The 27,607-nt window shown below is 46.8% G+C and overlaps 1 protein-coding gene across 1 annotated transcript in view; it reads left to right on the forward strand.

The window, feature by feature from the left end:
* The first annotated feature begins 153 nt into the window (after nt 1-153).
* LOC135827888 (sushi, von Willebrand factor type A, EGF and pentraxin domain-containing protein 1-like) overlaps nt 154-27,607 on the forward strand; it is a 132,213-nt gene continuing 104,759 nt past the window's right edge. The window contains exons 1-4 of the mRNA XM_065340324.1: nt 154-489; nt 6,340-6,474; nt 10,384-10,557; nt 17,635-17,811. Coding sequence (XP_065196396.1) covers nt 10,437-10,557; nt 17,635-17,811 — 298 coding nt within the window. The 5' untranslated portion in view covers nt 154-489; nt 6,340-6,474; nt 10,384-10,436. The remainder of the gene's footprint in view (nt 490-6,339; nt 6,475-10,383; nt 10,558-17,634; nt 17,812-27,607) is intronic.

The following is a 27,607-nucleotide window of genomic DNA, read 5'->3' on the forward strand; positions in this document are numbered from 1 at the left end:
ATACAGTCACTGTAACAAGTGTATGAAAGTCACTGAAGGGAAGAGAAAGTATGAAAATCAAAAATATTCAAATTCCGCCAACGCTCTTGACCACCCACCCCCTTTTTGCCTGAGGACGGATTTTTTAATTTTTCAAAAAATACCTACGACCCCTTATATTCTTTGTTTTGTGCTCCTCTCTAGATTCTTCTCTGATTGGGTACAGCTACTGTCCTGAAGTGGGTGCAGTCCTACAACGGACACACGACAACAAGCTTTTCAACTTTACAGATGGCGATTATATATGCAAGTTGTATAATGGTAGATTACTAAGTGCAAAAGCTTACCTGAGCAATTGCGCGTTAACATTGCTCGGTGCCAACCGTGTAGCCTGGATCGACCAGTTTCGTGTTGGATCAAAGAATTCTGAAGCATACGTCACGCAAAAACCAGGCGCACACTCTTCCACTCGTTACTTGTACAAATCAGTATACGTAACATGCGAAATACGTGAGGGACACACGCACCTTATGACATCAGTGAATTTGTCTTTCCCACATGAGACGCTATCTCTCGTTGTGTTGTTGCAGGCTGAGGTTAGCCCGATGGGCTAACCTCTCGGGGCAAACAAATATTTTAAGGCCTTTGCTACTATGTAATATCATAATATAGAGTTGCTTCACCGTGACTTCAGGCATTGCTACCTTCCTGCTGTGGATCATGAATGATGGCATGGCAACTAAGCAATGATGAAAGAAATGGTTTGTCATACCAGTTTTTTCTTTTTCATCATTTCTTAGGAGCAGTAATATTAATTTTACCATGCATGAACAGCAGGGCGCGGATGGATATAATATTATGAGCGTTAGCATGCTAACGCGAGTTAGCAGCCAGCCCAGCTAGCTGGCCCAACCTGCACGCATGTGCGAGCCACGTGGGCACGCGCCCTTCAAAATCCTGTACAATGTCTCTTGCATGTCATTGCTGTTTTGACTTTCGAGTGTGCAACTTACGGAACATGTGTTCCCAAACAATTTCCTTGCGTTTAGACGTTCAAGCTTGCATTCTCGTATCTCTACGCTTCAAATTCAGACTTCAATGACGCCTGTTGGTGCCTGAAACAATGTCATCTACAGTGGAACGTTGACTGTGGACTTTTAGCTTGCACCATCATCAGTTTTCCTGAAAGGAAGTACCTCAGCGACCCTTGTTTGGGCCTTGAAACAATGTCGTCGTCACCAACCGGCGTCCAGCCTCTCCAGACCTCCTCGCTCTACCTGGCTCCACCGCCCGCCTACTGCGAACGCAGCGACGGCCGCCACGCAGCACCGGCATCACTGCAACAGCAGGCGCGAGCGTGACGATCGTAATTCGTATCCAGAGAGGCGAGTTCGTGGACTTTGATTTTCTGTTGGAAGTAACAACGTTAGTTGTCCACTGTCGTCACCAACGCCACCCAGCTTCTCCTCGCTCTATTTGGGTCCGTATCACCGCTCGCCGCCAGCAGACCGGACCCTACTGGGAGCCCATTGCAGTGATGACCGCCATATGCGAATGCAGCACCAACAGCAGGTGAACCTGAATGTCCTCAATGGGCCCTTCTTGATCGTGTCCAGAGAGGTGAGTTCGTGGACTTCGATTTATTGCGGCCCGATACAGTTGCAGTCAGTGCAGCTCCGGCGACGTTCCAACTCCTTAGCCCCTCATATGTCAAAAGAGCAAGTTGCTCTTTTGGCGCACTAGCATTTATTTGAATCCGAACGCAGAACTGTGCTTCGTAGGCTGCATGACGGTAGCATTTGAGTTGAGACCTGGACAGTGTTCAGGAATGGTCTGTGTTACATTGTTCCTCACCGCGTTTCACGAGTGCCTGTCGACGTATTTGGCCACGATCGTCACGGCCAATCGCCAGTTCTTGCCAGCAAAAAATGGACGTTATCAATACTCAATCTGCGGACAACTGTTTCGTCCTTGGTGGACTCATCAGCTCAGCACAGAGGAAATTAAGCCGAACCTGATAGCAATGGAAAATGAAAATCTCCAAAGCCAGGTTATCAATATCAACTTGTGGCAACTGCGCTTCACGGCGTACTGGAACAGCACGACCCGCCTGCCAGCAGTGCAGCTCAAACAAGGATGAAAGTGAAAAGAAAGAACCAAAATGAATGTCACATGTTATCCCAAGTTTGTGTCCAAAAGTAACAGCTATAAGCAAGATGTTGTGTAGTCAGACGGTTGTAACTACACAACATCTTGCTTATAAAATTTGGCCGAGAACCGAAAGTTTGACTGCGCCCACATGCATACAAAATGCCCATGGTTCGAAATCGAACCATGGACTCCAAAGGGTTAAATGTTGGACACAAAGTACGGATAACATGTAACATTTTGGTTTTTCCAGGCCTCTTTTACGGGCAAATAACACAATGGTTTAAAAAAATTAGCCGATCACTTTTTTGTGGACCTTGGTTGTTGCCATTTTGACGAAGTAGGAAATGGCGCTGCCAGGTCATCCAAAAGGGTAAAAGTCGTACTGTTCACCCGTGTCATACGAAAAGTCAACGAAAGTCGACCAGACGTACGACAATGAGTACAAAAATGATTTTTACCCGCCACATACGCACAAACGTCACATTTGGATCCGATGGATCCAGTCAACCCTGCTCCCGGGGCTCTCTCTCTCGACTCTCTATCTATCTATCTATCTATCTATCTCTCATGCTCATTCTCATTCTCATTCTCATTCTCATTCTCATTCTCATTCTCTCTCTCTCTCTCTCTCTCTGTCTGTCTGTCTGTCTGTCTGTCTGTCTGTCTGTCTGTCTGTCTGTCTGTCTGTCTGTCTGTCTGTCTGTCTGTCTGTCTGTCTGTCTGTCTGTCTGTCTGTCTGTCTGTCTGTCTGTCTGTCTGTCTGTCTGTCTGTCTGTCTGTCTGTCTGTCTGTCTGTCTGTCTGTCTGTCTGTCTGTCTGTCTGTCTGTCTGTCTGTCTGTCTGTATGTCTGTCTGTCTGTCTGTCTGTCTGTCTGTCTGTCTGTCTGTCTGTCTGTCTGTCTGTCTGTCTGTCTGTCTGTCTGTCTGTCTGTCTGTCTGTCTGTCTGGCTGTCTGCCTGCCTGCCTGCCTGCCTGTCTGTCTGTCTGTCTCTCTCTCTCTCTCTCTCTCTCTCTCTCTCTCTCTCATTTCTGAAGAAATGGTCATGCCTACCTCGATGCGCAAACTCTGCCACTCTTTTTATTGGCAGTCGCAAACGCTTTGGCTTACGCCTCCACTACCTTCCTACAGTGTGGAAAAGTGCCAGTCCATCAAATGGCACATTCTTCGATCGAGTGGGGACACGCTCATGAGGGCGCTGTACACTCTGAGTCGGAGTAAGGATGCGAAGCTGACAAAGCAATATGCGGTGACAATAGAGCTGGAGTGTGCAGAGGTATCAGTAGGTTCAGGGACTCTCCGTCCACCGTCATCTTGAAGTCATCGTCCAGGGTTGGGTGCTCGTGCTCCGAAGCAGCATTCCAAACCCCCGAGGAAGGATCTCTTTCAAACATTTGAGGAGATCAACGCGCAGGAGCAGATTTTGAGGCTGAAGACTCTTCAGGTGCAAGGCAAGTGGTTGGAGTGGACATCGGTGATGTGGCAGGACCTCTCGTGGAAATCCCTTTTGTACGGTGGTACTGGTAAGGATTTGAAATTTCTTCTCGCATCAACCCTCGACGTGCTACCTTCTCCGACAAACCTACGGCGTTGGGGAAACACCGTAGTGGATCCGTACTGTAGTTTGTGCCATGCCTGGGTCTGTACTACATGCCAAGTGCTTGGCGCTTGTCGCGTAGCGCTGGACCAGGGACGTTACACCTGGAGGCACGACAACGTACTCAGGGTCATCGTCAGGAACATGCATGAGGAGAATCGAATCCGCACTGCTGCAAACACCGTACAAACCGAAAATTCAAATGAGTTTGACTTCATCTCGTTTTGCAAGGCGGGAGAGAAGCCAGTTCGCGTTCAGCCCAGACGAAAGTTGGTTATGACTGATCTCCTGTCAGAACCTTCCAAGTTGGAAGGCTGTTGGAGTGCGCATCCAAGATGTGCTAGACATGTTAGCCAGTTAGTTGTAGAACGTCAGTACCGTCGATCAGTGTCGTGCAATGTTATCGCATGAGCTGATTGTTTAGTAACTGGTGGTGTTAGTGGACAGTATAGCGGAACTTGTGGTTCCTTGGTCTTTTCTCTTTTCTATAAATTTACCCTTGGCTCTCCATCTGAGTCCAAATATAAGAATATTAGCTGGTTTGAGGGAAAGAGACAAACGGGACAAAAAGTAAATTATCGTATCTGTTCCCGAAGTGAACTCACGTTCCCGAAGGAAACTCACGACGGCCGCTAACACCCGATAAACCCTAGCGGCAGATGCACGGGAAAAGTCTGAAGAAAAAATTGACTGTCACCACCAGGACTCGAACCAGGGACCTTCGCTTGAAGCCAGCGATGCTCTAACCACTGAGCTATGGTGTAGTCGTCATCCCAGCAAATATAAGAATAATAATATAATATTCTGTAAAGTGAGAAACTTTCACTATAGTCCATTTCAAAAGGATTAGTAATCAGGTTTTGGTCTTTAAAAGTAAGAAGATAAGGGAAATTTGCACAACAAAGTACATAGAATGGCTTGTTAGGACACGGCAAATTGTTCTGTGAAGGCTAAGGAACAATTGGACCAGCCGTTAAGGAGTTAGAATTTCGGCCAGGTTTCCGGCCTTTTCCCATGGTTTACAATTTGCCCTGGATGTCAGTATCAATTTTTTATCAAAACCCACGATTTATCCTTTCCTTTTTGGCCTTGTGGTTATAAATGCTGTCTGCTGGCCATGAAGTTGTGAGTTCAAATCCCAAACTATCTTCAAGTCAAACTTTTTTTTCATTGTTTTGGTGATCACGCTGGTACAAAAAGTACAAGCCATGCGCTAAACGACTTGTTGTTGTTGCTCGTGTTTTCTGCTGAACTTACTGTTCACGCCATGTGAACACACCCACAACACTGAAACGGTGTGAGTGAACACGGAAGTCATTGCACTGTAGCTACGTGTTGTTGAATACAATGGCACATCGATCGATCGATTTCTCTTTGAGAATTATTTTAGTATTTCAAGATCGCCAATTTGGTTGAATTAAGGAGTCAACACCGTCTTCTATCAGCTTTCACAGGCGGCTGCTTTTCTCAAAATATCGTCGAAGTCACACGGATAGCTTTTGCCAAGTCATGGCCTAGGGAATGAGTCTGTGTTGATGTCGTTTTCGTCACATCGTGAGAGTAAACTGCATCGCAGCTCAAAGAAATTGGGCACGAAACGAATTGGGACCCATCCCGCTCTTCAACATTTACCACACTTTCGACATGTCCTCTCTGACTCCATATCGATACGAGGAAGAACTCGTTTGTTGTAAACCAGACGTACATGTACTGACGTGAGTGAGTTGTCATTTTTCATGCTTTCGCGCGGATTATTTCTTCGAGTTCAAAGTGAGTTTTTCCAGCCAGCTCTCGAGCACGCATACGGTAAGACGGCAAACTCCCCGGGCGATCGCCAGGATTGCTAATCTTTTTGAAAGTGACTGTAGGGATTAAATTTCGCTATTCTCACGATCATCACATATTCGCGAGTATAAATCGCCGCAAACATCTCCGAGCATTGATTGTAGACAGTACAAGATCCGACTGAAGAGATAGAATCGCAAACCAGCCCGATTTATGAAAACGCTAAATTTGCACGCCGCGGAAGTTTGTCACTTTACAGTACTTTGGCACAAAAGAAGCTTGGTGCAGCACTAATCACGGCAAGGGAACCCGACCCTCCATCATCGCCAACTCACTAAGCATGTGAACTGGACGGGGACGGGCCAACTGAGCACCCCGGACACACAATACAGCAGAATGTGGCAGCGCGAAAGACATCCGACATCGATAGTATCCCACAGATAACTTATGCTTTCTGACGCATTCTATATCGTGCTTGTTATGCTAGGCTTGCCGCATTCATGGTATATGTATACTAACAGTATTCTCAGGGCAGGGTCACTACCAGTTTAAGTCTGATAATTAATTCAGTACGTGAAACTCAGAATTACGAAACCATAACTGATGTTTCTTCTGTCTGTGTATTCCACTCTTTGCTTTCGGCAAATTGAGTCCCCTACGGATGGTGGATGAACCGCACATGTGCTCCATATATCACCTATAGTGAATCAGGAGCCATCATAGGTAGAATCAGGGGACATTTTCATGCCAAAGGATATCCCCATAATCCTTTAATGTTTTCTGCCCAATCTGATCATTCGATTTTCCACTGTTCTATTTGTGCTCCAAGCTTGTCAACGTACGACTGGAGACAGAATAACTAGTATTTCAGAGAACGGTACTGTCACGTGTGAACGTGGTTATGAATACCTTCATGCACAACCAGTGTGCAGTAATGCAACTACGCAAATCCATACCTGCACCGGTAAGTTTAACCTTGGATAATCTTTGTATGGTTTAGCTTATGGAGTTGTCAGTAACAAGTCACAAGTCACTAGTCAACCTGCGAAAATTTCGATGACGCGGAGGCAGTAGAAATAATTATTATCATTATCATATTTTGAGGGACGACCCAGAGGCGGGTAGCCTATCAAAGTGTTCTCCATATGTGCGATATTGAATAGGTAGCACATTAAGGGGGGGGAGGGAGAAGGGGGAGGGGAATAGAATATAGACACATGGAATGAGACAATGAAACTTCAAAGGAAAGTGTGATGTGCAATTACTGCTCAGGTGTAGGAATGCTAGTGGCTCTATGGGCATACTAAGGTGTAGGAATGCTAGTGGCTCTATGGGCATACTAAGGTGTAGGAATGCTAGTGGCTCTATGGGCATACTCGTGTGTATATAGACTTAAACCCTTCTTAATGACATGGAAATGGGTTATGAAGCAACTATCCATGACTGTATCCAAAAAGCTGTCAGTAGGTGTGATAACAGGGCACAACACTGACATGTTACTGAGACATTCACCGCACTTTCTGACTGCTTATTGTTTTGTTACAGTTGTGGATAGTTGCTTCTTAAACTACTCATTGCCATGCGATTATGTTTTTTTGGCTCAGTATCCGATTTATATTACTGTAGTGTGTTGTATTAAAGCCTGTCTCATATAGACAGCCTGTTTTGAAGGATGATTCTCACGACAGTGGGCGCATAAGCCTGATTCTTGTGTTGACGCACATAGAAACACCTCGTTGAGTAGAATCCTGATATGATTAGAAACCCGACATGGAGATTCTATTTTTTTATTTTTTATTTATGGATTCCCCAAAGGCCGAGGCCTAAGTCGAGGGGGTCTCCGTTCATGGCTTACTGGGAATATATCTGCAAAATTATAACATATAGATTGAGAAGAGGAAGGGTTATAGCAAATGCATGCTGTAGAAATCAGCCATACCATTCTTTACTATGTTATAGAAACTCTGGAAGGAATGAAACCAGCGGGTTCGAAGCGGGTGTTGGCAGAGATGGCACGGACACGAGACACAAAGCAATGACTATTTTGAGTGGTTCTAATGTCAGTGGGGAGAGAATTCCAGGTGGCAGCGGTAACAAAGAGGAAGGTGGCACGCGAGTAGCTGTTCGCCCTGGCAGGCGGTACAAGTTGGAGAGGGCGCCGCGCGCTGGTGGAGAGACTTTAGCCCAGCTCCATAAGGGCAGTAGTCTGGTGGTGGACCAGGTGATGGAGCTCCCGGAGGCACTGGATGTGTCGCCGCCATGCCAGGCTGGGCCATTGCAGGTGCGCGAACAGAGATGCCTTCGGTTCAGTAGCGGAGGGAAACACACCGTACTGTCTCAAGACGACTCGTGCCAATCTGGCTTGCAGACGCTCAAGCACCGCTGCTTGGGATGCGGACAGTTGGAACTGCCACAGTGGCGAGGCGTATTCAATGGTGGGTCGGACATAACCAGTATAAAACCGGTTTGTAACTTCCGGCGTTAGGCGGCTCGACATGTGGGCAAGTAGTACCACGCGTTGGCGAAAATTGGTGGTGATTGTTTCGATGTGGCACTGGAAGTTGAGGTGGCTATCAATTTGCACGCCAAGATGTCGGTGCGTGTCGACCGCGCGCACTTCTTCCTGGTTCATTCGCAGGTGCCCGATGTTTGGAGGGTCCGGTCCGTTGGTACGTGGGGAGAACGTCATTTGGAAGGACTTCGTGGGGTTAAAGCGTCCACCTGCCGAGTCGGCCCATTTCAGGGTGGCATCCGTGGCAACTTGGAGTGGGTGACTATGATGCTGGGAAGAGGGAGTGGTAGGTGCAGCGACTTCCGTTCCAATGGTCGTGTCATCGGCAAAGAGAAGAACTTGACAGTGGTCCTCATCTGGGATGGTCTGCGGGAGAGAGTTGATGTACAGAAGGAACAGGATAGGGCCGAGATGGGATCCTTGTGGTACGCCAACGGCTATAGGGCGGGTTGTGGATACGGAGGAAGTGACTTTGAACGTGAATTGCTGGTCACCAAGGTAACTGGAGAACCACGAAAGTGCGTTCTGGGTTGCAAACGTGCCCAGATGGTAGAGGAGAACTGGATACGGCACTTTGTCGAACGCCTTAGCGAAGTCCAGGAACAGGGTGTGGTAGGTGCTCCGCTTGTCCATCGCCTTGGCTATCCTAGATGTCAGCATGACGAGCTGATCCAGTGTTGACCTCCGGCGGACGAAACCATACTGGTGGGCAGAGATTATGTCTTGTCTGGATAGGTACCTCGACAGGTGCTCCGCGATGATCGAATCTAGGAGCTTGGCAATGGCCGGAAGGAGGGAGATTGGTCTATAGCTGGTGGGTACTGCCGGTTGTCCATTATTCTTGAATATCGGGATAACAGTGGCGGTTTTCCAGTCTACTGGTAGTTGTCCGAGACGTAGACTGAGGTTGAGAAGCTGACACAAGGACTGCGTGATCACGGGCGCAGTTTCTTTCAGGATTCTATTTGTTATCAGTCCTCCGGTGGATTTTCTTGCTGGAAGTGTTCGGAGCTTTCGGAAGACTTCTTCTTCAGTTATTCTTGGCAGATCAAACTCATGGTCAGGTGTAGAAAACGAGGGCGTCAGGAGAGCTGCAGCTAGGTCGAAGCTAGGGTTTGGATTAGAATCCTGATATGATAAGAAACCCGATATGATAAGAAACCCGATATGATAAGAAACCCGATATGATTAGAAATCCGATATGATAAGAAACCTAGCCCCGGCATGGTCTATTTTACAGTAACTTGACAGCTGCCTGCTGTCAACCAAAGCTCAATTTAATTACTTACAGTACACACGGGGACAAGTGTCGAACTTGCTTCAAGTTCCCTTTCTTCGTGGGCCTGCGGGACGATCGACCATGATGTTTCGGGGAAGCATTCTCTGGAACGCTCTCCCCTCTGATTTTAGAGTGATAGGTTTCCCTGGTCCCTTCCGAAAAGCTCTTTCTGCCATTGATATACTTGCCTTGTGAATATCCTCGTATGTCATGATTATTGGTTAGAAACACTACAATAGCAGCGAGGGTGCAACAGTGAGTGGGAGTGGAAAGAATCTACGTGTACCGTGTGAGAGATGTGACATTTTCCCTCTGACAGCATACGTCAGGCCTGAGCAAGTGAATGTATACAGCTTGCTATTTATTGCACCAGTTCTATCTCCCATCTTGGTTGTAGCAATATACCTCAGCCATGACACTTTGTATTTACGGTTGTAGCTACAGACTCCCACTAGCACTGAAGATACAACTATTTAGATACTTCACATGATCTGCATCCGATCCGGGAGGTCACGTGATGTGGATCAACAGAATTTCGATTAAAGATTGATTGGACCCGATCTGAGTAGTAACGGGCAACAGCGATTTGCAGTCAGTGAGAAAAGCTCTGCAACAGTTCAATTTGTTTCCATAGCAGCCGTGACGTCAGGAGCAATATGTATGGGACAAGTACGAGAGCGTTAGTGTTGGCGGGTATGTATAGATGAAATACCAAAAAAATGGCCACTTCCGAGATATCTCGTCATCCTCCGTTCCGGTACACATTACAGGTGGGATATCTCGTCATTAGCAATGAAAGGGTTAAAGTAATGAAGGGCCGTATACAGGGGAGAATGGAGACAGCGATCAGTCCTTGATAATGGCAAGTTGTAAGTACGAGAGCAAAGTAGATTCAACGAGGGTTGAACACTGCGAGGGGTATGCAGAAAGAGAGTGTACATGGGGTTGTTGTTGTTGTTGCATTTGGTGTTTTGGTGATGATTTTGTTGACGGTGGTTTTAATCTTTTAATTGAGGCTGTTTTTTGTTGTTGTTTTTTAAATTAGTGCCCTTAATTAATTGCTGTTTTCTTTATATGCCCAGCTGTACAATGTATCATACCTACTATTGATAACGGGACTAGTGACAAGACGAGCATGATCTCGTTGTGGGAAACTGTTACGTTTTCCTGCACTCAACATAATCAAGGGATCGTTGGTAATGCCGCGCCACATTGCCAGGCTGACAGACAACTGTCTTCCATACCTCACTGCGATTGTGAGTATGTGTTAGTGCTACTTGATCATGCAACCCGCCTCCCCCCCCCCTTTTCTTTTTTCGATGCCAGGTTGCAACGCTAACACCGAGACCTCTCATAGCAATCGCATGTCATCACGTACATTCAAAATCAACATAAATACGCTAATCGACCTTTTTTTCCGGATCACTTTTCAATGAGGACGAAGCAAAGTCGGCCGAACGAAGCCGAGAGGAAGAAAATCACCCTCTCCACTTCACCATCATGATACTGACATAGATACACGACGAAACAACTAAAAAATCCACAATAAAACTGTACGGCCATCTTCGCGCTGACTTTGGTCTGAGAATTTCTATCACGATCAAAATTGTACGAGGAGCACTCAAGAATAAGCCACAGACGTACCTTTATCACTCTCTACTCCTTTTTCAAGGCACAAAAGTCGACTCTCCACTTTCAAACCAGGAACCAGACATACCAGTGGTCCTTTTCAGCTGCTCCACGAGTGCAGGAAATGTTCACCAAGGGGCGCAGAGCAGCCTACATTCCAGAAAAAGAGCTAAATACGAGTGAGACTGCATGCCTGAGTACATGAGTACATGTATGAGTACATGCAGAAAATAGTCAATTTCAGCGCTTCTGCTCCAAACAGCAACTTCCTTCGACTAGCTACAACGTTTACACCAAAGGATCAAACAACAACCATTTCCTCATTTTTTGGCAGATGGCTTCCTTGTGCTTGGCCCAGCACGCCAAAAACCACACCTCGGGGAGTACAAAAATTACAACTCTCAGATGTCCTCGATTGCTGGCCATGTGGTCGGTCGAGTTGCTCTATGTACATCGGCACGTCGTCCCTACATGCCCTGTGTCTTGTTTTGTGTTTGTCTCCTCATGTCTCTTGGTAGGGATGTGTGTCTAGTAAAAAAGAAAACAAAAGTGCTTGTGAATATACAGTAAAACCTGGTTTGAGCGACCACCCCACCGTGCAAGCAAAATCGGTCTTTAAAGCCAGGTGGTCTTTTGAACCAGATCCCACAGTGTGTGTGTGTGTGTGTGTGTGTGTGTGTGTGTGTGTGTGTGTGTGTGTGTGTGTGTGTGTGTGTGTGTGTGTGTGTGTGTGTGTGTGTGTGTGTGTGTGTGTGTGTGGCTCGCCCTTTCATGCTGCAAGGCCCACTGTGGGGCCTGTGGTCGGTGCTGCCGCTCTTCTCGTGGATTCCAAATCCATAGCTGCCGAAGATGGCTCTCTCGTCGTGCCGACTGAACATGGTCTCTGATCTCTCGGCAGACTGCTGACTTTCTGCCGTCGCGCGTCGTTTCCATGTGGTCGGCCCCGCGAGGGGACACGTGACCGTAATGGCAGTGTTTACCAGGACCAGGACCAGGTGTGTGTGTGTGTGTGTGTGTGTGTGTGTGTGTGTGTGTGTGTGTGTGTGTGTGTGTGTGTGTGTGTGTGCATGTGTGTGTGTGGCTGGCAGCCACCCAATGTTGCTGAGCTGGAGGCTGCACTGCGGACCATGAAAGCGGGTAAAGCTGGCGGTCAGTCGGGCATTCTACCGGACATGGTCTTACATGGTGGCAAAGCCCTACACAGTCGCATCCTGACCATCATGCGTAAATCCTGGCTCGAAGGCACTGTAGTCGATGATTGGCGTGATGCAGTGGTTGTGCCCGTCCCCAAGAAGGGAGATCTACACCACTGTGATAACCGGCACAGCATCAGTCTGTTGGACGTTGTCGGCAAGCTGCTTTTGCCTATTCTGCAGGACCGCCTCAAAGTTATCCCTGAAGATGTCTTGCCAGACTCTCAGTGCGGCTTCAGAAAGGGACATGGCTGCGTCGATATGATGTACGTCGCACGGCAGTTGATGGAGAAGACGTTGGAGCATGATTCAGATGCATATGTCCTGTTCGTCGATCTGAGAAAGGCGTATGACAGTATCCCTGGTGCAGCGCTGTGGCAGGTTCTCCAGAAGCTTGGTGTTTCGCCGGCAATGCTCCGCATCATTCAGTCACTCCACAACGGCATGATTGCTTCTGTTCGGGTGGATGGCAAGCTGACTGACCCGATACCTGTGCGGAATGGATTGCGTCAGGGCTGCACTCTCGCACCAATGCTCTTTAATTTGTACTTCTCTGCCATTGTTGCCAGTTGGAGGTCCAGTTGTCCGGACGCTGGCATATTCTTTCGATATTAAGTCGGGAGGAAGCTAGTTGGTGACCGAATGGCAAAGGGGAAGCTCCTGTCATCAACAGTCACGGAATCCCAGTTTGCTGACGACGCTGCGCTCTACGCAACATCTCGGCCTGCCTTCGAAGCGATGACTTCCAGCTTCATCACATGTGCAAGCAGCTGGGGCCTAACGGTCAGTGTGAGAAAGACCAAGGGTATGGCTGTGGGTGAGTCTGCTCATCGTCGTGACGTTGTTTTTGGAGCAGACACGATTGAGGTGGTGGACCAATTCACCTTCCTTGGCAGTGTGCTCTCCTCGGATGGTCTCGCCTGTGCTGATGTCCGCTCTCGCCTTGCGAAAGCCTCAGCTGTGTTCGGAGCCCTCAAAGCTCCTGTCTTTGATAACAAGACCCTGTCGCTTCGCAGCAAGAGGCGTGTCTATGAGGCTGTCGTCCTCACGGCCCTCTTGTATGGTGCGGAGACGTGGGCCACCAAGGCAGGCCACCTCCAGAAGCTTAACACGTTTCATCATCAGTGTGTTCGGTCCATCGTGGGTATCGGCCGTCATCGACAGTGGGATGATCGGATCTCAACGGCCACATTAGCGGCTACATTCGGTGTTGACCCTGACATCACCAGCATCATCCGTCGCCACCGGCTTCGTTGGCTGGGTCACGTCGGCAGGATGGACGACTCGCACGCACCGAAGCAATTGCTGTTCGGCGAACTGCCTGCCCCCCCCCCCCCCCCGTCCTCGTCACAGCCCGAAAAAGAAGTGGCGAGATGTGGTGTCGACTGACCTGGCGGACCTCGGCGTGACCACCTGGCTTGAGAGTTCCCAAGATCGTCCCGGCTGGAGACGAGTTGCGAGCAGCACTCCACCGCCACGGCCCGCTCCTGATCCTCTTCAATGTATCTGTGGACGCCCGTTTCGTCGACCAGGAGACCTGAAACGACATGCCAAGTTCTGCGCTCGTGTTCTCAATTGAACTTTCCGACATTCGCTATCATTGCGTATGCAATGTGTATGCAATGGGCAAGATCAAGGTCAAGGTCAAGGTGTGTGTGTGTGTGTGTGTGTGTGTGTGTGTGTGTGTGTGTGTGTGTGTGTGTGTGTGTGTGTGTGTGTGTGTGTGTGTGTGTGTGTGTGTAGGACTGTCTGTGCAGGGACAAACGGCCGTTTAGAGCTGGTGGTCGCTAAACCAAGAGGTCGCTAACACCAGGTTTTACTGTAGTTAGAGCTATTACTGAGAATGTTCTTGTGAAGTAAAACTCTCATAATCCAGGTTAGTTGGTTGGGTGGTTGGTTGGGTGGTTTGTTGGGTGGTTGGGTGAAGGGGTGGTTGGTTGGTTGGGTGGTTGGTTGGGTGGGTGGGTAGGTGGTTGGTTGGTTGGGTGATTGGTTGGTTGGGTGGTTGGGTGGTTGGGTGGTTAGGTGGTTGGTTAGTTGGTTGGCTGGTTGAGTGGTTGGTTGGTTGGTTGGGTGGTTGGGTGGTTGGGTGGTTGGTTGGGTGGTTGGGTGGTTGGTTGGTTGGTTGGTTGGTTGGTTAGTTGGTTGGTTGGTTGGGTGGTTGGTTGGTTGGTTGGTTGGGTGGGTGGTTGGTTGGTTGGTTGGGTGGTTGGTTGGTTGGTTGGGTGGTTGGGTGGTTGGTTGGTTGGTTGGTTGGTTGGTTGGGTGATTGGTTGGTTGGTTGGTTGGGTGGTTGGGTGGTTGGTTGGTTGGTTGGTTAGTTGGTTGGTTGGTTGGTTGGGTGGTTGGTTGGTTAGTTGGTTGGTTGGTTGGTTGGGTGGAGGGGTGGTTTGTTGGGTGGTTGGGTGGTTGGGTGGTTGGGTGGTTGGGTGGTTGGTTGGTTGGTTGGTTGGTTGGTTGGGTGGTTGGGTGGTTGGGTGGTTGGGTGGTTGGGTGGTTGGGTGGTTGGGTGGTTGGGTTGTTGGTTGGGTGGTTGGTTGGTTGGTTGGTTAGTTGGTTGGCTGGTTGAGTGGTTGGTTGGTTGGATGGTTGGTTGGTTGGTTAGTTGGGTGGTTGGTTGGTTGGTTGGTTGGTTGGTTGGTTGGTTGGTTGGGTGGTTGGGTGGTTGGTTGGTTGATTGGTTGGTTGGTTGGTTAGTTGGTTGGTTGGTTGGTTGGTTGGTTGGTTGGGTGGTTGGTTGGTTGGTCGGGTGGTTGGTTGATTGGTTGGTTGGGTGGGTGGTTGGTTGGGTGGTTGGTTGTGTTTATTTGAATTTGCAAACAGAACGTACTGAACATGTCCAATGACAAGGAAACAAATGAGGTCCAAGCAACTAAGGAATGTGAAAGCTGGGCAGGGAGACATAGGTGGAAAGAAAATACTTTAGTGCCGTGTATAAAAGTATGACCCGTATATTATGTGGTTCGCATTCATCCCGCACACTACTCATACACAGTTCCAGTGATACACACGGGTCGGAGAGTTTAGAATTACATTGCATTGAAAGGGAACATGGAAGTAAAGGTAAAACCAGAGAGGAAAGACATGCAGCACAGGAAGCCAAGATGGATCCAAGGAGAAGCACATTACACACATGAGCACTCTCTAGATATTGAGAGTGCTGCATAGCAACAGTAACTACGCGGATGGGAACAGTAGCTAAGATAATCTGATTGTTAGTTACCTCCTCCCGTACAATCTTACCTACAACCTTTCCTAAGCTGGCCGGCCTGCATGCACCCGTACTACGTCATACTCACCTTTCGTTCCGTTTCCCATGTTTGCCATAGCTATTCAGGCCCTTTATATTGCGTTGTTTCTCAGTCGATCTCGCTCTCTTCAATAATCACAATGTAGTCGTTTCGTTCCTCTTGGTCTCTTGTCTCGTGGTCTATATTAAATGTCGTTCCCGTCAACCTACCTGTTCCCGTTGTCAGTTGTGTTAGTGAGTAAGAACGCTCTCTCTCGACTCCCTCTCGACTGACTGAAGAACTTGCCCTGAACTCGATTCGCTCCGTCCGTCTGTTGTCCCGTCGGCTGTTGTGAAACAACCGACATGATAATGAGGTTACACATAGCAAGCATGTAATCTAGGACTGTGGCGTTGCACATAACATGCATGCAAACCATAACAAAGCATGACTGGAATAGAAGCCGTTTTTTGAAGCTCGCAATAACACAGAAGCATTGTTTGAATAGAAGCCGCTCCCTGCAAAGTACATTGTGCACATACATGCATGGCAGTATGTACTGCACATTGCAGACTGATGATGTTGACGTAGAAGCATGTTTCGAATAGAAGCATAACTTGTATAGAAGCATGGTCCGAGCCTCGGCTTATATGCCCGTAAGCACCTGCTTTTATACGCGACATTATGCTATGTGAAAAGAAACTTCTTAGCAAAATAAGACAGAAAAAAAGAAATGAGGCTAAGGCCTAGTGCTCAGGCTGGGCGGAACCGGTCCGCTTGGTCGAGGCCTGGCCGGCTCAGCTTTTTGGCTAACAATGTGTGTTTACCGGTACTGCTGAGTAGGTCATGTGTATACACTAGATATCATACACATCACACTGTATGAAAGCCTAGCTTATGGCCAGACCAATCAAAAGCTGCTTCCACACGTCCTGGTACTGCTAGGATTTTGATGACCAAGCTGAAATGAATAAAACTCATAAAAAGGAAGCTACAAGCGAAGGTCCCTGGTTCGAGTCCTGATGGTGACAGTCAATTTTTTTCTTCAGACTTTTCCCGTTTGTCTCTTTCCCTCAAATTAACTAGTGAAGAAAAAGGAAGCTGAAAGAAATATTCGAAATATGCAAGGCGGAAAAAGAATATTCTTCGTTAAAGTAGAATAGGAATATTCGTAAATGTTAAGAAACTCGCCTTTTTGACATCGATCAAGCTTATTATTTTCGTGCAAATTATAAGTAGGCTTGCCTCTTTCGATGTGTTATAGTCAGCAAACTAAAGGATTTTTCGAATGTCTCCCTTGTGATTGAGGTGTATGCCAGTTAATGGTCTATGGTTACCATGGATAAAACTAGGTGTCCATGGAAATTGTATGGTTTAGAATATTCGGAATATTCTTCGTTTCGCATGTATTCGGAAAAGAATATTCGTTCCCTTCATTGAGCATTCGTTTCAGGGCTAGCAATTATAAACGAAGCATAGCGAGAGCTCCCGTGCTGCCCTCTCATTATCATTATTCACATGTCCGCGGCAACCCACTTATGTGCATGGGTTTCGGAGAGAGCCCCCGCTCCACAGTTCGCCAATAAGTTATATTATAATTTTACGCTATGGTAAAGGCTCATTGCGTGAAATTGGACGCACGAGATCCGGGTGGCGTCAACTGGTTAATGATATCATCGAGAAGAAATAATTATGTGTACCACTGAACAGGTCTAACTTACTTATGGCTACTTGCAATGTGCTAGTGCTGCACTAGCGTGTTGCATTGTTAGTGTCTTTGAATAGTATGCATATGATCAAGTGTTTGTTCACCTATATTTTTCCCCTCTTCCGTTTTTGGTTTTGCTTCCTTTCTCTTTTTCTCCCCTTCTCTTCTGGTGTCATGTCTAACATTGGGTGTGGCCCAAGCGAAGGCTAGGGGAACGCCGATGCCAACGCGAAAGGGCTGATGATGATGATGATGATGATGATGATGATGATGTTGAAAGGCTCATTTATTTTTTAACTTGCTTTTCATGTAAAGCATGGGAATCCCCGCTATCGCCCTGCATGATACCCTCAGTCACTGTACGGGACATGCACGGGATAGCGCCAGGTATGGTACGAAACATGATAACACATGTTTGCTTGTATTCTTTATTTAGAGTGGGAAGTCTAAAACAGGCCCTAGCCTAATAACAATGGTCCCCCTAGTAAAGGAATGATGTACATCATGTGATTTCTTCTATAAAATAAATACTCTTTCCACCTTTACTGTGTCATTATTTAACTTTGTTTCCAGACCTGAACTGCAGTGTTCCTGCGATAGCGAACGCCACCTCGAATGCATCAGTATTGCAAGCTGAAGAGTCTACTGAGTATGCATGCAACGTGGGATATTTCCTGAGGGGCAATGCCACGGCTATATGCAATGGTAACAACGGCAGTTTGAGTTTCATGCAAGAGCCCACGTGTCATTGTAAGTCACATGTACTATGACAGCCAACTTACATGTTGTCGTCAATTGCAGTTAGCCATCTATCGATTTGTGAGGGTTAACGAGGTGCAATTCTAACGAATAACATCCGAGATGTGCTAGAGCTGATCGGCGGTTAGGTGTAGAACGTCAGTACCGTCGGTCAGTGTGGTGCAATGTTATCGCATGAGCTGATTGTCCAGTAACTGGTGGTGTTAGTGGATATTGTACTGTAACTTGTAGCTTCAACTTTCTTCTCATACAAAACATATGCCAAACTGCACTTGGGAGTAAACTGACAAGTCCAATTTTGCAGGTTGTATTTTTTGTGTATTGACCATTGGATCAGAATATTCTGAACCGGCTCATCGCGAGGAGAGACTTCAAATAATTTTCTTGGTTGTTGCTATTTAAGATTAGCAGTGTGTCAGATGGAGATTTTCTCCATCTACCATCAATCAGCCCGGAAAGCCGGTGGGTGCTTTAACCAGTCTGCGACCGATCATCCCCCTGACAACTCTACGCAAAGTCATGTCGCTGGTAGTCCTCAAGCGCATCTCGCCAGCCGTAAACGATTTCCTATCACTGAACTGTGGTTTTCGTGCAGGAAGGTCAACAGCTGATGTGGTCTGGTGCCATCGGTGGTTAGCAGCTACGACCCAGCGGTACCACTGGTCATTCAGCATACTGGGCATCGACATGTCACGTGCCTTTGACACGATCAGGCGAGGACAGTTGATGGACGTGGTTCAGCGATTCTTGGAAGAAGACGAGGTACGCTTGATCCGTTACCTGATCTCAGATACGAATTTGGCAGTCAGACTGGGCACGGAAACATCAAGCTCTTTCTCCACTAACATTGGTACCCCGCAAGGCGACTCCTTGTCGCCAATTCTATTCGTGATCTACCTGGAAGCTGCCCTGCAGGATGTGCGACAGCGAATGGCTGCACCTGTGGCCCGGCATCTACCGTACGATGTGGAGTACGCCGATGATGTGGACTTCATCAGTATCTCTAGTGATTGGCTTCGGATGTTAGAGCCACGAGTTGCCACCATCTTGGGTACATGGTCTCTTACCGTCAACCAGACCAAGACAGAATTCACAGCCATCCAGCGAGAGGCCGATCGTGCTGATGAGCCATGGCGTATGGTCAAGAAACTCGGCTCTCTCCTTGGTGATGCAGAGGATGTCACCCGCAGAAAGCAGCTTGCGGCGATAGCGTTTAAGTCCCTCTGCCAGTTATGGAAGAGAAGAGACCAAGTGAGTCTGGAGGTGCGCGTCCGGCTGTATAACTGCTTCGTGTTACCTATCTTGCTTTACAACTGCTCCACATGGGGCATCACTCAACAGACAATTGAAGCGCTGGAATCGTATCATCGGCAGCAACTTCGGCATATCTTGGGTATCAGGTGGCCCAACCGACTGTCGAACGATTTGGTTTACGAGCGCTGCAGTGCTGCTCCACTTGGCAACATTCTGGTGAATGCAAGATGGCGGTTGTTTGGCCACATCCTGCGATCAGATGAGCACACACCGGCTAGGGAGGCCATGAGTGGATTATTTGGCTGCTCCGTGCCGGGATACCGTGGGCGGCCGCGGATCACGTTACCAGTCCTGCTGAATCAAGACGCGGAGCGAGTCGGCTGCCGTCTGAGGACTCCAAGGGACTTGCAGCTGATGGCTCAGCGAGCACTGGATTGCCGTGAATGGACATATCTGTGCAACGCAGTTACAGATGCGTACAAGGCAGAGTACTGGTGAAGGAAGTTGGCACTGCAATGGTTTGAGCTACATTCTTTGTTGTTGGTACTCTGATTATCCGTATTATCCGTATTCACATGGCCTTTGCCATTCATTCAGTATATTAATGTCATCAATAATGATATTCTTGTTTGTATTAGTTTATGTGACACCATTTTCTATTTTTCTTTGCCTGCCTGCCTGCTGGCGGCCTTTTTTCGCATGGTTCGGTGCAAGCGAATTTGGGCGAGCCCATTGACGCGGGAGCACAAATAATAATAATAATAATAATAATAATAATAATAATAATAATAATAATTTGAAACTCGGATGTTGAGCCATAAATAAATGTGGAAGAGAAAAGGACATATGGATACGAGTTAAGAGTAACTCTCCATCACTGTAACATGATACTATATACAGTCAGAAAGTGCAATAACTAGGCACAAAACTGACAGAGTACTGAAACATTCGACGTCCTGACACCTAGCTTTAACACATCTCCGTAGCGCTAACCGACAGCCTTCCAACTTGGAAGGTTCAAGGTTATGGAAAAGACCAAAGAGGGGAAGGCAAGCGCAACGAAAACGAGCAAAAGCCACAGTCCAAACGGAACAAAGAATGTCGATTGTTACTGGACGATGACGAGACCAGTACGATATTTGACAAAGCGGTCTAACTACAATTCGAAGCAGCAAAGCAGCACACCACCCAACTTGGGTGGGTCATAAATATCAAAGATAAGTAAAGAAAGGGAAGCTTTGCGAAAACGAATTGTACAAGCCGAAAGCCAAACTCCTACAGTACTCCTCATGCATGACATCGATTAGCGCTACGGAGATGTGTTAAAGCTAGGTGTCAGGACGTCGAATGTTTCAGTACTCTGTCAGTTTTGTGCCTAGTTATTGCACTTTCTGACTGTATATAGTATCATGTTACAGTGATGGAGAGTTACTCTTAACTCGTATCCATATGTCCTTTTCTCTTCCACAATAATAATAATAATAATAATAATAATAATAATAATAATAATAATAATAATAATAATAATAATAATAATAATAATAATAATAATAATAATAATAATAATAATAATAATAATAATAATAATAATAACCGCGTGCTAGTTTGTGCGTGAAGTGTGTGGGTTACAGTGAGGGCTGCGTCCCACCCGCCTGTGTGGATTCACAGGAAGTGTGAGTTACGAAGTCTGAAGAAAACGTTGAACGGTCTCTGCTGGGATGACGACTACACCATAGCTCAGTGGTTAGAGCATCGCTGGCTACAAGCGAGGGTCCCTGGTTCGAGTCCTGGTGGTGACAGTCCATTTTTTCTTCAGACTTTTCCCGTTTGTCTCTTTCCCTCAAACCAGTTAATATTTTATGACTTGGGGCTCCCCGCGTGCTAGTTTGTGCGTGAAGTGTGTGGGTTACAGTGAGGGCTGCGTCCCACCCGCCTGTGTGGATTCACAGGAAGTGTGAGTTACGAAGTCTGAAGAAAACGTTGAACGGTCTCTGCTGGGATGACGACTACACCATAGCTCAGTGGTTAGAGCATCGCTGGCTACAAGCGAGGGTCCCTGGTTCGAGTCCTGGTGGTGACAGTCCATTTTTTCTTCAGACTTTTCCCGTTTGTCTCTTTCCCTCAAACCAGTTAATAATAATAATAATAATAATAATAATAATAATAATAATAATAATAATAATAATAATAATAATAATAATAATAATAATAATAATAATAATAATAATAATAATAATAATAATAATAATAATAATAATAATAATAATAATAATAATAATAATAATAATAATAATAATAATAATAATAATAATAATAATAATAATAATAATAATAATAATAATAATAACTGGACACCGCTAACAAAGAGACTGTTAAACAGGCCCTCAATGACAACCGCCGCCGTGAACTTCGAGCGATGCCTCTTCATGGTCGCTATTGGGCGCGTGTTGATGGCATCCTGGACATGCAGCTCTCGTTTTCCTGTTTCAGATCCCAGACAATGCGTCCTGAAACGGAAGGCTTTCTCATTGCTTGCCAGGATCAGGTGATTGCCACGAGAAACAATATGCGCCATATCCACAAGAGGCATGATGTCGTGGACCTCTGTCGTGTATGTGGTGCACCCGGAGAAAATATGGACCATATCATCGCCTGCTGTCCAGCCCTGGCACGGACTGCATACATTGCCCGGCATAACTTTGTGGTCCAGGCCCTGCATCGTGCGCTGTGTAAGCAGCATGGATTACCCAGCAGTAAGCAGCTGGTGCAGGTCACAAGTTCTGCCAGTTGCAAGCTGATGTGGGAGATTTCCATTCCCACAGATCGAGTAATAAAAGCGAACAGACCAGACCTGGTGCTGGTTCTGGATGATCGGGCACTGCTCTTGGACGTCAGTGTCCCATTGGACCACAGGGTCAATGAGAAGGTGCAGGAGAAGATCAGCAAATACCTGCCCTTGGCAGCAGAGCTGAGGAGGATCTGGAACAAAAAGATAACTATTGTTCCAGTTATCATTGGTGCTCTGGGTGGTGTGTCAGGAACGAGCCGCAGCCACATCTTAAGCCTTGGGCTCCACGCGTCCGTGATCCAGCGGCTGCAGCAATGTGCTATTCTGGGCACCCTGAGAATTGTGCGGTCGGTGACTGGTCATGGATGGGAGAGTGGCATGGTCGGAACGGTCGGTTGACCTTATGTTAGCCTGCCCGTAATGTCTCGACGTGTCTCAGTCTGTGTGTTTTATGATTGTGGTGCATCATGTGCTGTGTGACGAGCCGAGAGGCGTGAATTTCTGCCATATGCCCCCAGTCATGTATTGTCTTTCTCTGCATATGCCGTTTTATCTCGTCTGAGTTTGTCTTGCTTGGAGTGTCCCATGTGCAGCATGCTTGGTGTTTACTACTTGAGTAGTTCTGTTATACATGACTGTGATTTTATGTGAGTATCGAAGTTGGTATACTTGAATTTTTCTCTCATGAAGTTTATCAAAATTTGGTTCAGGATTTTCTTTTATCTTCATTGATTGGTGCTTCACCCTTGGGTCATATGGATCCCGGTGCTGTGCTTCATGCCTCCTTTCAAGCTTTCTTTTTCTGCTTTGGGAGTGAATAAAGTCGTCATAATAATAATAATAATAATAATAATAATAATAATAATAATAATAATAATAATAATAATAATTTGAACAAACGGCGAGGAGACAACAATTTGATAACCGCAATCAGTAATACAAGCTGGATCGACATTTGTGTACACTGTATTCATGTATTGTAAAACTGTGGAGACAATGTGCAATAAAACGATGAAAAATGTGAAGAAATTGTGTAGAGAAAGAAAGGGATTCAAACAAGTTTTCGTACAACACTCATCAGGAATCATCGTTGTACTAAAGGACACTGAAACAAAAATTGAACTATTATAGAAAATCTAAGTTAGAGAAATAACACTAAGAGCAACAACAGTGAAATTTACAAGTGTGAATTTTAACAATCAAAGCGAGAAATGAACAAAGGAGAAAGGAAGGAAAGACAACGTGATAACACATAACAGCAGTACATTACACCTAGAACATTAACGGCCAAGCTTGGCCGCACTAAACACGACACGTTACTTGAACAATTTCAACCCAATTATACTATCTTTCTGTACACACAAATTAGGCTTGTACAGACGCTGATAGATAGCTTCCAACACTTTTAACTGTAGTCCATAACCATGACGACCACGGCACAATACAGTGAACGAAGAGTCAGAATACGCACCGCAACAATCAGGACTAGCCAGCAGATGATTGTACACTGAAGACTTGCTACCACGAAACCTACGCACAACACTAACACTCTCACCGGCACTCTCACCATCACTCCCATCACTGCTCTCCGACTCACTGCTCCCTCCGCCGTCCGTTCCATCCTCCGCTTCCCCTGCACTCTCTCTGTCTCGTCCATCCCGCCTGACCGGGTCCATTGAACCCAACTCGGCCGTCCCCCTGCTATCACGTCCCTCCTTTCGCCCTCGTCCGCTGAGTGCGTAGCTTCTGTTGTAGTTGGCTGTTGATCGTCTTGGTCTTTCAATTATGGGCTTGGATGGTGGATTAGTTGTGGTTGCTGTAGATTGCGTTGTTGGTGTTGGTGTGGGAGTTACTGATATGCAAGGTGGGTCTTTTTGAGTCGGCATTTGTAGTGTTAATGCAGCTGTCAGTGTTGCTCGCGGTCTGCCACTGGCAAGCTCCACCGCCGCAAGAACCGATGGCGGAGGATCAGGAGGAGGCAGTGGGACCGGGACCGCAAGCGGCACCGCCTCAGCCAAAGCCGCCGGGGGCACTGACGAGGGAACCACCGACGGCCGGAGCAAAGGCGGCGACACAAGCCGACCCGATGAGCCACCACGCCCATTCTCCTCCACCACCGCCACCAACGACGGCGGAGCAAGCACAGTCTGAGAGCCAGGATCCGCGGGTTGTGTAGGCAACGGCTGTGTGGTTAATGGTTGTTTTCTAGGTCGCCCTCGCTTCGGTCTTTGTTGTTGTGCGCAAGGTGGAAGTATGTGACGTGGTGTGTGTTGTTTGATGCGTGCGTTCAGGTGCTGAACAGTCCTACCAACATACCGACTAGCGCATTGTCGGCATTCAAAGTTGTAAATAAGATGACTAAGGTGAAGGGCTGGTAGGACATCCTTCCGCACCGTAAACGCACGCATCGTCGTAAAAACTGGCACAAAGTGTACTGCATAGTATGTTCGACGAACAACGGACTTGACTGCACTACAAACTTTAGTCGACTCCTGTCCTTTCCAAGGCAAACATAAATAGACGGGACAACGAGCAGGACCAAACAAAGGAGCCTTAGTAGTTTGTTCGACTTTCAACAACTTCTGCAACAAAAACTCAGGGTAACCGTTCTTAACGAAAACTGACCGGAGAAAGTCAAGCTCTTCCTGCAGCTTACAGGACGAACAAATACGCTTCGCACGGTCTACAAGGTTACGCACTAAGTTTACTTTATATTGAGACGAACAATAAGAGTCATATACAATGTACTGACCAGTAAACGTCGGCTTACGATAAACGGTTGTCAGAACGTCACTACTCGTTTTTTCCACCAGCACATCGAGAAATGACAACTTGTTGGACTGTTCATGCTCACATGTGAAACGAAGGGCAGGGTGAATACCATTTAACACGTCCAGAAACTCGTTACTACGCTCCTCATTATTAAAATATGTGAATGAGTCGTCCACGAAACGTACATAAAGGTCAGGCCACAATGAATCATCAATCTTCGACTCACAGTAACCGACAAACACGTTTGCCAATACTGGACCAAGGGGCGAACCCATCGCGACACCATCGACTTGTTTGTACATGACATTGTTGAACGAAAACTCAACTCCAGTTGTGACCAGCAACAACAATCGTCTAAACGCACTTTCAGATATCCAAGGAGTGTCAATGTCATCATTACGGTACAAAACATCCATGCAGATGTCAACAGTTTCTTCAATCGGCACATTAGTAAATAAACTGACGACGTCAAACGAACACATGTGTGCGTTGGGTGGTACAGGCTTGTTGCGGAGCTTTTCGACGAAATCAAAACTGTCTTTTACAGTGCGCTTGCAATAGTGGTCCTGCACTGGTTGTAAGTAAATACACAGCCACTTGGAAATAGAATACTGCGGCGAGGCCGTCATAGAAAGGATGGGACGTACTGGACATGTGGGCTTGTGTATTTTTGGTAAGCCATATAGCCTAGGCCGGAGCGTGCCTGTCGGTTTTATGCGATCGAAATCATTGGAGAATATTTCTCCGTCGGCTTTCAGTTTCTTTAGGTAAGCTACTAGTTCTTTTTCTACTTTCTCTGTTCGATCAAAACTTTCAACCGGGCCGATGGTCTGGAACTTTGATGTGTCATTTAGGATGACAGACATCTTGTCTATGTAATCAGTTCTGAGCATCAGAACTGTAGCCCGCCCTTTGTCCGGGCGCGTGACGATAATTTCAGTGTTTTTGCGGAAGTCACGCAGGGCTTTCATGTGTTCCTGGCCTAAGGAAAACGATCGCTTGTCTGGAAGTTTGTCCGCATGCTCCTCAGCCTCAGCTCGGATCTTTGCAGCGCATATTGATTGTTGGGCCTCTGATATTGGCGTAAAGCGTAATAACTTTCGATAAAACAATTCGAACTCGGTCATGATAACTTCTTTTTTCTTTGATGATGGGGGAACGCCAAAATCAGTGCCACGGCAAAGGAGCTCCTTCTGTACAGTAGTCAATTCCAATGGGGTTAAGTTGATTATTGTTGTGTCGGGATCGATGTTAACTTGGCCGTAACGTTTCCTTCTGAGCCAGTTATATGTCTTGTCATGTTTGGTAATAAGTTTTATTCGTTGTTTCTGGTCGTTCTCAGAAAGGAGCATTGAGAAACGGAGGAAGTCATGAGATGACAAAAATGTACGTGCACGATCATACAAAGACCTAAACTGGGAACGAGACTTGCACACCGTGTCACCGGACCTGGCAATCTCATCCTTCATGAAAACGCGCTCAATGTTCAACGTGTGGTATGCCTTGGCTCGGTGAACACGCTTTTCTACACCGCTAGGACATACGCCATTGTCTAAACATCGTCTAAGAAAACCTACGTTAAGGGCGACACTACGGTAATGAAAACGTGCTTTCAGCGTTAGATTCAGAATATCTATCTGAGGCTGGGTGTATCTCGATTTAAAATATTTGAACAAACGGCGAGGAGACAACAATTTGATAACCGCAATCAGTAATACAAGCTGGATCGACATTAAATTTTGTGTACACTGTATTCATGTATTGTAAAACTGTGGAGACAATGTGCAATAAAACGATGAAAAATGTGAAGAAATTGTGTAGAGAAAGAAAGGGATTCAAACAAGTTTTCGTACAACACTCATCAGGAATCATCGTTGTACTAAAGGACACTGAAACAAAAATTGAACTATTATAGAAAATCTAAGTTAGAGAAATAACACTAAGAGCAACAACAGTGAAATTTACAAGTGTGAATTTTAACAATCAAAGCGAGAAATGAACAAAGGAGAAAGGAAGGAAAGACAACGTGATAACACATAACAGCAGTACATTACACCTAGAACATTAACGGCCAAGCTTGGCCGCACTAAACACGACACGTTACTTGAACAATTTCAACCCAATTATACTATCTTTCTGTACACACAAATTAGGCTTGTACAGACGCTGATAGATAGCTTCCAACACTTTTAACTGTAGTCCATAACCATGACGACCACGGCACAATACAGTGAACGAAGAGTCAGAATACGCACCGCAACAATCAGGACTAGCCAGCAGATGATTGTACACTGAAGACTTGCTACCACGAAACCTACGCACAACACTAACACTCTCACCGGCACTCTCACCATCACTCCCATCACTGCTCTCCGACTCACTGCTCCCTCCGCCGTCCGTTCCATCCTCCGCTTCCCCTGCACTCTCTCTGTCTCGTCCATCCCGCCTGACCGGGTCCATTGAACCCAACTCGGCCGTCCCCCTGCTATCACGTCCCTCCTTTCGCCCTCGTCCGCTGCCAGTGGCAGACCGCGAGCAACACTGACAGCTGCATTAACACTACAAATGCCGACTCAAAAAGACCCACCTTGCATATCAGTAACTCCCACACCAACACCAACAACGCAATCTACAGCAACCACAACTAATCCACCATCCAAGCCCATAATTGAAAGACCAAGACGATCAACAGCCAACTACAACAGAAGCTACGCACTCAGCGGACGAGGGCGAAAGGAGGGACGTGATAGCAGGGGGACGGCCGAGTTGGGTTCAATGGACCCGGTCAGGCGGGATGGACGAGACAAAGAGAGTGCAGGGGAAGCGGAGGATGGAACGGACGGCGGAGGGAGCAGTGAGTCGGAGAGCAGTGATGGGAGTGATGGTGAGAGTGCCGGTGAGAGTGTTAGTGTTGTGCGTAGGTTTCGTGGTAGCAAGTCTTCAGTGTACAATCATCTGCTGGCTAGTCCTGAT

The sequence above is a fragment of the Sycon ciliatum genome, chromosome 12, assembly GCF_964019385.1.
Source record: "Sycon ciliatum chromosome 12, ocSycCili1.1, whole genome shotgun sequence".
Lineage (NCBI taxonomy): Eukaryota > Metazoa > Porifera > Calcarea > Leucosolenida > Sycettidae > Sycon > Sycon ciliatum.